The following is an 11,201-nucleotide window of genomic DNA, read 5'->3' on the forward strand; positions in this document are numbered from 1 at the left end:
CCACCCTCCTGCAGTTAAATCATGTAATTGTTGAATAACCTAATGATCAAGCGCTACATTTTCTATATATTCTTAGTTGACCCTTGATACTTGATCTGAAGCACTGCCAGAGGCCACTAGTTTTCTCAGAGAACAGAAACCTTTTTTGGCTTGCACCCATGGGTGCTGCTGCCTGGTACGATGAATATTCACATCCTATTATGCTAATTTTAATTTCACCAGCTTGTAGAAGACAAGGGCTCAGTAATTAGTTCATAAGGCAGCACAAGCGGAGTCAGGTGGCCATGACAAGATTTACAAGCACAGGAAGTCTATGTCTAAGTTTATGTTTACGTCAGATGCCACACACTTACATTAAATTGAGCAACTCAAGGTTAGACGTTCTGTCATGTTGAACATGTTGAATTTTGAACCTCTTCAATGGCAGCAGGGTCGTTTCTAGTTTTAAAACGACAGGCACATGCATGGGGTCCCACATCCATCTGGGGGCTCCTCGTCTCCAACAAAAAGAAATTCAGTTATTTCATCATTCCATTAATCTACCCCAGGGCAGCTGTGGCTAGAATAGGTTGCATTCACATGATATAACAACATTCCTAAGAGCCCATAGTTTAAAATTGAGGTGGAGGGCAACCATGGTGGTAACCATGGTAACTGTGGTAACTGTCAAAATGCAGATGTCATTACTGGGACAATCCACCTGAAAAAAACAAAAACAAAGTTCATTGTCCAATTATTTTCTCTGAAAGGCGTCAAAAGGTGGTGACAATATTCGAAAACATGAGCGTGATGTTGTCCAGTAGAAAGGACTTTCAGACATAAAAATAATATCACAGGTTTGTGATACTGACGAGGTACAGCATTTGTCAATTTTTGTTTTGGAGATTTATAACAAATACTGTATTTCTCCCATAGAGTTGTATAAGCCCCTGACCTCCACATGACATTATGACATCATCACATTGTAAATCATGAACGCCACCTGTAGGAGTGTGGGGTCACAGTGTAGCGCTTTGAGAAACTTGTCAAGCTTGTAAAGTGCAGCACAAGTGTGAGCTTTTATCATCATTATCAATATTAGGCACATTACATCCACTTTAAAGGTTCCCTCCACTCTAAATCAAGTATAATTTCACCTGCATTACTGTAGCCGAAATGCCACTGTATTTCGCCAGTCTGGCCCTAAATCAGATTGTCATTTCCCTAATTAATTCGACAGCTCATTGGTCAAATAGTGTCACGTAATTTTTGTTGGAGCGAAATTGTCTAGTTTTGCCGGGAGTATATTTATTATTCATATTATTACGACTTTATTAAGGACGCAAAAACATGGTCCATATAGTAATAGGAGTATGATTAATAATTCATTTTTAAGAATATACATATTTACATATTTTACATATTTCCCCCCCGCATAAAAACAACTTAAATCCCCGAGTTGGGAAAGTGCTTGTTTGCAAACAGTAACGCGAATGGCATTGCGGGTAACGGGCCGGTCCCGGGTGTAATCCGATCGTTGACCGTAATGCATGTAATAAAGCTGCTCTCCCTGAAGTCGAGGAATTTGTGAAGACACGCGCGCAGAGGGAGATCCAGACACGCTGCTGTAAGAAGTGCCACATTTCAAAGCGACCTTAAACTCGGAAAATGGGCCTCACTCTGCTGTTTTTGCTCCAGTTTCTCGGTCTTGTTTTCAGTTCTCCGCCGCGCTGTGACCCTCGGGTTCGAGGTAAACTTTCCATTTTGCATGACTTGATTTCTTGCTGTCTAAATATGTAAATAAGCCAACCTACACCATAACCACTACCCTTCGCTTTCTATGCCTCACACCACGTTGCGTAACTACGTACATATTACGTAGTTACCATATTATAAAGCAACTAAAATGTGGCAGTATAGCTGTGTTCATGTTGTTTACAGTCTAAAAACAGAAAAAAATAACTTACAACTGCTTTGGATGTAATCTAAAATAGGGGCATGCCTTTTTTTATTGCCCTAATAATCTCTCATCTAGATTTAAAATAAAGTTTTAAGTTCTGAGTCTTAATTAGGTGTGTGATGAAAAGAGTTGTCTCCTATGTAGTTTCAAGGGGACATTATGTATCCACTCTGCCCTCTAGCGTTTGTGTCACCATGTTGGTAAATGCAGCCCACTGTGTTTTGTCTTGCAGGGCATTGCAGGCCAATAGTGGTGGAGGATAAAACACGTAAGTATTGTTTAGTCAGAGCATCTACCCACGAAATCCAAAGGTCTGCGGTTTCAGTCCCACACCTAACCTGCCTTGCATGTGCGCACTGGTGTATGAATGCCGTACGATTAAGGGTGAATGGTTAATTGATGTAAAGTGCTTTGACTGCCCAGGAGACTGACCACGTACAGCAGTGTAGGCTAACCTGAAAGAGATGACGATGAGGGGAGGAGAAGTACCTCGCTTACTGGGGCATGGCCTAAATAGGGCAAAATCTTGGCACAAAAGGATTGAAATTTACATAAAAAAGCACCTCGTGGTTATTCTGGTGTAGATTTGAAATAGGGTGAGGTTGGTAGTGCTGGCTGAATGCTCCAATTTGGCTTAAGAATCCGTTTTATTTGGGGTTTTCACGCTTGTCATGATCAGAGGGATTAGACCATTTTTAAGGGAAGACATACTCTTAATGAAATATCTGGCCTAAAACTATCATGCATATTTTTAGATGATCAATGACTGTATAAAATATTCAAATTCTAATTTCCAGAGATAATAGACACAGCAGCCTCATTTATTAAGAGCTCCACATTGAACTGATGAGATGTCTCCGTCGTAGCTGTTGCTGTGAACGATCGCGTTTGGAGCACTAATTTGTGGTTTCCCCCTCAGCCAAATGCGCAGATGTGTTGCTGTCTTACTGCGATGACATGCCCTACACTCAAACCATGTTCCCGAACCTTCTTGGACACAAAACTCGGCGTGACGCGGAGTCCGGCGCAGAGTACCTCCTCATGAGTGTGGTGGAGTCGCTGCTCGGGGGAGAGTGTAACCCTGACATTCGGATGTTGGGGTGCTCTGTGGTGGCCCCTCGCTGTGAGAGTGGAAAAGTTCTTAAGCCCTGCAGGTCAACATGCGAGGACGCGCGGAAGAGGTGCGGTCATGCTTTTGATCAGATCAGGATGGCCTGGCCCTACTTCCTGGACTGTGACCGCTTCTTTGTCAGTGATGAGGAGGGCTGTTATAATCCGCTGGAAGGACTAAGAGGTAAAGTTTCTTACAGTGGAGGCTGAGCTTCGGTGAATGCTTTGGTTGTTGGACATTGACAATATTATATAGAAGCTATCGCTTAATATTTGTAGGTGGAGAACAGAATTGGTGCAGAGTGAACTCTTTCTGATGGTGACTCATTATTTACAGCACAAACTTCCCCCTCCCATAAAGCTATCAACACAATAATCCACAGCCTCCCACTTCATCTTTTGCTTTTTAAACAGCAATTTGAACTTCCAATGACCTAACCACAAAGTGCAAAGCCCTAAATTGTTTTAACCATGTTGGACAGCTTCTCCAATGTGACATAGAGAGATAACAGGGCCTAAACCTTTAAGTTTCTGCAGTTTCTGGTTTGCACACATGTGGTTCACCTCAAGACGAAGTCTAACAGGAATGCCTTGAACATGCACATCCTCACACTCGCTCCTGTGGCTATGTCCTTGGGTTTTTCAGCAGGAGTCTGCCTTAAATAGGCCCTTAACTTTACCACAGAACAGCCACTCTGAAAGTATTTAGTAAAAACAACTATAAATTCCTAACGTGAGCAACAGGTTTCTGTGGAGTGAAGTGTTACAGACGGCTCATGTGCGAACCATATGACGGCAGCAACAGCAGAAACACACAGACAAGTGCCGGAATATATATATGGCATAGTTTATTGAATCTGGTCGTAAATGTCAACCTGTGGAACAAAGAGGAGTTCGTAGCAGTATCAAAAATGTGCGAGAGATATTCTTGGCTCACTGAGCGTTTCCATATTTATGTTGTTTCATTTTTCTCTTTATATGTGGCCTCATGCTCCTCTTACAGTGGCTGACGTGTGCTGCAAATCCAGCTGTTAAATGTGGATCACAAAAACATTTATTTTAACTTTTTATTGTCTTTTGCTTGCCAGATTATGAAAGAGAAGCTTATGAAATATCTAAACAATTACCTTCTGTTTTTCATTTTTCCCCTCATTTATTTATTTTCTTGGAAATAGGGTTGGAAAAGAGACCTCGTGATTTCAAAATAATGGATAATCATATCCCTAGAAACAATATTGACTTCGCAATATGTTCCTTTTGTTGCTGGAGGCCTTTTGAGTTTCCAGTGCAGTATACAGATATACAGAGGTGTGCATTAAAGTCAGAGCAGACCTCAGCAGATTCACTGTGAATGCAACATATTTGCTCCATGATGGATGGCCTCGCCCTGTGTTTCCACAGTCTCTGCTGTAAACATAAGGCCACAGCGTGACCTATTTAAACCTGGCTCACAGAACTGAGGCTGCATATCTGTGATTGATAATACACAAGTATGCCCTGTTTACAAATGTTACATAATTATCACAGGGGATCAGCCAGAGATCCTCAACGGCAGTCTGGAGATGGCTCTTTCTGAGGATCCCTCGACAAGGATGCAGTTCTCTTATCAGTCCAATACTCAGATGATCAACGTCTTAAAGAGGACAGAGGAAAGATGCCCGAACATTGCAAAAACATACAGCATTGGCCAGAGTACTGAGGGGAGGGAACTGCTTGTGATTGAGTTTTCTAACAACCCGGGCCAACACGAGCTGCGTAAGTTAAGCTTACAGAAATGCAGACATGTTCCTTTGATTATAGCACAGATAAATAGGCCATTGCATTTTCCTTTGTAGTGGAGCCAGAGATGAAGTATGTGGCTAACATGCACGGGAACGAGGTCTTGGGGCGCCAGCTGCTGATTTATTTGGCTCAGTACCTGTGCTCGGAGTATCTGCAGGGCAACGAGCGCATCCAGGCCCTCGTCAACAGCACCCGCATCCACATCCTGCCCTCCATGAACCCAGACGGGTACGAGGCGGCTGTGGCTGAGCAGCAGGACAGCCGCTACAGTGACGATGAGGTAGGACTTTTGCTTTTAAGGTCATAGATGTTTAAAAAAAATCAGCAGATCACCAATGGTAGTTTTTATTTAATGTTCATGTATTTCAGGGTGACAGAAGACCTGAAAACTGGAACATAGGTCGAAACAACGCCCAGAACATCGACCTCAACAGAAACTTTCCTGATCTGACGTCCATAGTTTACAAACGCCGCAGAAACAAGAGATATCCCTCTGATCACATCCCCATCCCAGACTTTTACTGGTTTGGTAAGGTACAGTATGACACATTAACTGCACTAATGTAAAGAAAAACATATCATTAAGCCTCTTAGCTCTTTGCCCATTTATACATGTGAATCATTCCAAACCAAGGTGGCACCAGAGACATACGCTGTGATGAAATGGATCCGCTCCCTCCCATTCGTCCTCTCTGCCAGTTTCCACAGTGGAGACCTGGTGGTGTCTTACCCCTACGACCTGTCCAAGCACCCCCTGGAGCACAACATGCTCTCTCCGACTCCGGACGATAAGGTGAGAATGAAGTCTCTAAAGATAATGGATGACACAACGTTTCATCTTCTGCAGAGCTCACTCTAATCTATCTTCACGTCTAGATTTTCAAGTTCATTTCTAAAATATACACAACTTCCCACGAACGGATGTCAAATGAAAATGCACAGTGTGGATCGTCTCGAGCGCATAGTAAAAAGGGAACAATAAATGGAGCAGAGTGGGCCAGCTTCGCAGGTGGTGAGTTCCCTTTATTTGCATAGTCCCTGTTCCGTAGTCTGCCACTAGAGGTCAGTATGAGACCGTGAAGTTGGAAGAACTGTTGTACCCTTTACAAATGAAAAGGAGTTTGAACGGTTTATGTTTTTGTTCAGGGATGCAGGATTTTAACTACCTTCACACCAACTGCTTTGAGGTGACGGTGTCGCTCGGCTGCGATAAATTCCCCCCTGAAGAGGAGCTGTTCAACACATGGCACGAAAACGCGGAGGCTTTAATTGCATTCATTGAGGCAGTAAGTATAAATGTTTAAATATGATTAAGATCAAAATAAATTACAAGACCCTACTGCTGTGAAGTTGTTCAAAAGTTTGTTTACTGTTAAAACATTTTCATCATTCATTTTTTATTTAAGGCTCATCGAGGGATAAAAGGCATTGTTACAGATGAGGAGGGAAACGCTGTCAAAGGGGCACGGATTTCAGTCCGAGGTATACGGCACGACGTAACCACAGGTAATTTCTAGTTGTAGATGGTACTAAAATTTTATAGTACTTTTATCTATTTGCTTTTATTTGTAGTACACAACAAACTGAATATGTTTAATTTCTGCATGAAGCAGGGTATGTAACATGCACACTAACTGTTTTAAAATGGGATTTCAAAATATAAAGGCAAGCTTGGTTTTCTTAACACATTTTTTGGTTTATAATATGCTTGTTTCCGCCATAATAATTGCCAATCCAAATGTAATGTTTATTTATAAAATCCTAAATAAAATCCTACCTACCCTATCTTGAAATTTATACTGTACATCCAAAGAGTATTGCCATTTTTAATACCAAAGTAAACCCAACTACATTACAGATGATATAAAAAGGCAAATAAATACTTTTCTATAATTTTTCCTTTTTCAATATTTAGCTTCTTTTTTTTTAAACTACATTTTCAGCTGAAAATGGAGATTACTGGCGTCTCCTTACCCCGGGCATCCACATCGTCGCGGCCTACGCTCCCGGCTTCAGTCGAACGGTGAAGAAGGTCCACCTGCCTCCCAACATGCACACGGCCGGCCGGGTGGACTTCATTCTGCTGAAGTCTGGCGCGGGAGCTGTCACGCCGGACGAGTACGACTCTCTCCCCTCCATGGGCAGCTACGATCGCTTTGACCCCTACAACCAGTACGAGCGCTCCTCGTCCAGAGCAGACTCAACCCGGACGCACGAGGAGCGCCTGGAAAAGCCCTGGTGGTGGAGCTACTTTACGATGCCAGGCGGACCTCCTCCAACATGGCTACTCAAACAACAATAGAGTGAAGCATAAGTAAACCAGGCAAGCTTTAAGTTTATTACCCATTCTTACACATGAATTTATGAATCAATATTGATGACGCACTAAATATTTTAAAAGTTTAATTTGTAATTATTTTCGGACTATGTTTCATAATAAAGAGATTTTATATGAGCTACTCGCCTCTACCAGTTATTTGTGATTTACAAGGCCTTTTTTTGAAACTTACACTACTTGCAATGTGGCCATATTGTCACTAGAGGGCAGGCTTCATCAACTTCTGGGTTGGGCTCAACGACAATAAGCTATGACCAATATTTACAAAAATATATATATGTTTATCCATTTGAGCATTAGATTAAGAGTAGAAAAGCCTAAACAAACAAGTAAAGCCAATAAGGAAGTACATGGTATATGAAGTAACCCCATCTTTAGGTCAAAGTTGTTACAGAAAAGTCAGTGTGCTTGTGAAGTGTTTCTGCATGAACCACTGACCCATGACAAGTCTTTGCAGAAAAGCACCAGGCTTCTCAGAGGATTTACAAAACACAAACACATGCACTGGCACTGAAGTCAAACAGAGAAAATGATTTCAATGATTCCAGTAACACTTCACAGCTCTAATGAGAGCTATTAGTGGTGGGCTGGTTATTGTCAAACTCTGAACTCTACACCAGAAATACAAGATCTATTTGCTTCAATGCAAATTACACACCTTAATTACTTACTGTAATTACAACATAAAAGAGCAATGCACTTTAAAGTTCACATATTTAATGTGGTGGAGTAATTATGTTGTTTCTTTATTGCCCTACATTACACATTGTCTATAAGCAATGCCCCACCACCAAATGTCTTCTAAATGTACTCTATGTTGAATAAAAGTTTGTAAAGATATATTTGAGCAGGTTTGGCCACACGTCTTTTGGATCCTCTTGGACTGGTCTCCTTTACTTCTGTTGGACTTCTTCCTGGAGCTGCCCCGTCAGGTGGGAAGCTGGGTCACCAATTACTCTCTGAGGCTGAGAAAGAGGCAGAGAGCGCCCCGAGCTGCCATTTTGAATTAGCATCATGGTGCTTGTAGAAGAAGCTGCTAACGCCTCATTTGAGTTCAGTGCAGAACTGCCCCTGTGCTCTCTGCACTTATCTTTCCTTGACACCGGTTTGCAACTATTATTGTTCAAGATGAATCCCGCGTCAATCAGGGATACCCTATGGAGGCCTAAAAGTCTCACATAAAACACCCACTCACATGCACACACAAACAAAAGCAATATAGCATTTTCTTTGAGAGAGTTCTGCATGGAAAGGTTAAGGTAACACTAGAAGGAAGAGGTTTCAAATTTCTGGTTTAGTTATCATTTACTATTTATACTGCTATTAAAATGATGACACACTGATTTGAGGCAACAGGTGTAAGTTTTCAGATGTTGATAACTATTGGGTCTGTTTTCATTTACAGATACCCTGAGTGACATAATGCCAGATATGGAGAAAAATGAGCAAACTCACTATATAGGCCTCTTGTAAAAGTCACTAAAACCACATTTTCTTTCTCAGAAGGTAAATGAGGATCTAATAGTTTTGTCTGCTTTGTGTAAGACATGAACCCAAACAGGAGATTCCTGTCAAACCCTCATAATTACAAAAAACAGCTTTTCATTTCCTAGTAATGGCTCAGTGTCAAATCCAATCGAGTCTGCTTGTTAAACATCTGCAATTACCGAGGTCGTAAGCCACCTTCATCTTTGTTATAGAGCCTGAACAAACACATGAAGCAAAGATAATCCAGCAGTGGAGCGTGAGTGTACACAAACCCCACAATCACGGCTGTAGAAAACCCCTGAGCTATGACAAAAGCCGTCCCAAGTGGGCTGAGGTGAATCCACTTTAATAGTGAAGGGGATCTGTTATCACAACACGACGTAACAATGGGAAAACCGGCAGCTCATTTGAGAAAGTCACTGCTTGGTTGACTACTGGTGTTTATGGATTTAGGCGGGATTGGAGATTGGGGCAGTTTCTTTGTTGTGTATTTCTGTTGCTTTATTTGGGGTTTCTCCTCCGGCGTGACGGGCGGAGGTCACCGTGCGGCCGGGCCACACAGAGGACGAATAAGAGTCAGAGAGGATGTTTGTTGACACCTGCCGTCTGAGGTTTGATGACGTGTTTGATGACTTTGATTAACATTGGAAATGCTCTGATGCCCTCGGACCTTTGGGGGGCACTAAGAAGGCCATGAGGTTAAAGCGAGGACATGATTAGTTACTCCTGAGACTCAAAATAAACTGAAAGCCATATAAATGTGTTATTATAAAGTTATTAAGTAATTTCTACAGTATGAAAAACACATTAAGGCTTTTTCAGTTATTTTGGGGAGACTTTTTTGTAGTAGGCTGTAGTCTCATTAGGTTTAAATGTTCTTTATTAGACAACAGTCCTGTAGTATATAGGCTATACTTCATTCAAATACACATAGCCTATACGTCTATGGTCAATAAGAAAAGTACAGTTTAAAGTCATTATTATGTACAGGGGCGACAGTGGCGCAGAACGAGTTGTCTCATGATTGGAAGGTCGAGGGTTTGAATCCCGCCTCCTGCACACTGTCATTGTGTCCTTGGGCAAGACACTTCACCCACCTTGCTTCCAGTGTCTGTGTACACTGGCGTATGAATGAGAGAGTGAATGGGTGAGTGGATCCTTAATGTAAAGCGCTTTGAGTGCCTAATGTAGGTGGAAAAGCGCTATAAAAGTTAAGACCATTTACCATATATACCTATGCTTCCTACAGTGTAAAGTTACTGTGAGAAGCATTTTTCGTCTGTGGAGTTATGTATTTAAAAACAACAACAACAACAACAACAACTCTAATTTATAAGAAACACTCAAAACCCTGAAGCTGCAGTTTTGGTGATGATGTCACAGCTGGGCGGGGTTAATGTAATTGGTTTGCTCTGATTGGTTAGCAATTTGATAGGATTTCTAAATCTAGGAAGTACTAGAAAAAACAAGAAATGTCGCCCAAAAAGAAGCAACATACAGGTACTATTTTGTTTGTTTGTTTCTTTGATTGATTGATTTGATTTTTTTGGAAAGAATATGTGTTTGATCCGAAAACTAACCAATCGAGTTACTTTCATACGTCGTCTGTAGTTTCAGTGTTGTGTATATTTATTTTCTGCTAAAGTGTTAATAAGCTATTCTGTAGGCAATCTACGATCTGTATATTTGATCATGCTAAGCTGTGTTTGTTTACAATTGACAGTAATTACCACCTGCTCCCTCGCCCACCTGCTCTCAGGACACCTGACCTGGCTGCAGAGGCTGCAGAGGAGAGGAGGCTGCAGAGGCTGCAGACTGTCATGACTGGAAACAACATGTGATGTCTCTGCGAGCGTTACAGTATGATTAGCCTTGTTTTACTTGGGTTATTTTTTGTCTTATTTTAAGTGTAGGCCTAGTTAAGTAGCCCACTTTTTCTTGATATGGTTAGAAAGAATTGATGTATTTTGATATAGCAAGCCTTTTGTAACAGCAGCATCAGTGATGGGCACAACACACTTTTTACTGGTAACATGTTTTGTAAATGTGATGTAGTTACTGCAGTAAGTAACTACATCATAGGCTATTGAGTAAGAATTAAGCTAGTTGGTAATTATACGGTTAGGCCCATAGTTATGCCATATCTCTGTGCATTGACTATATTGATCAAACATAATTATGAAATGACTATTTTCTTATGAAATTAATTAAATCAATAGAAATGAGAACAGTTAAGGAAAATGTGAGGTTTATTTTAGCTGTTGGTAGTTTTGGATTAACACACTGTAGTTTAATTGTTTTTGGGGGACAAAATGTGCAGTATGCTTCCTCCCATGTGTCATCTCTCAACCAAGCTAAGTCTAGACAGTGCAAAATTTAAGGGCAGAATAAAACATTGAGCGCAATTGCAAATAAGTGTTCTTGATCCTAATGCACATTATTGCAGTGTCCCGGGGATAAAACACTTAAAAGTCAGTCGTGAAGAAGGGAAAGGCCTGGCGCCCTCAGGCTGGGTACATGTCCATGATGCACTCGACTACTTTA

At 41.4% G+C, this 11,201-nt stretch overlaps 1 protein-coding gene across 1 annotated transcript; it reads left to right on the forward strand.

Annotated features, from left to right (window-relative positions):
* Window positions 1-1,576: 1,576 nt before the first annotated feature.
* LOC306980897 (carboxypeptidase Z-like) lies at window positions 1,577-7,178 on the forward strand. The gene is made up of 11 exons (XM_079580439.1): window positions 1,577-1,729; window positions 2,172-2,207; window positions 2,859-3,233; window positions 4,577-4,804; window positions 4,885-5,111; window positions 5,201-5,365; window positions 5,466-5,624; window positions 5,708-5,843; window positions 5,978-6,117; window positions 6,238-6,337; window positions 6,775-7,178. Exons 1-11 carry the CDS (start codon window positions 1,648-1,650, stop codon window positions 7,131-7,133), a joined length of 2,007 nt encoding a protein of 668 aa, XP_079436565.1. The 5' UTR covers window positions 1,577-1,647; the 3' UTR covers window positions 7,134-7,178.
* The last annotated feature ends 4,023 nt before the right edge of the window (window positions 7,179-11,201 follow it).

The sequence above is a fragment of the Gobius niger genome (assembly GCF_951799975.1).
Source record: "Gobius niger genome assembly, chromosome: 21".
NCBI lineage: Eukaryota > Metazoa > Chordata > Actinopteri > Gobiiformes > Gobiidae > Gobius > Gobius niger.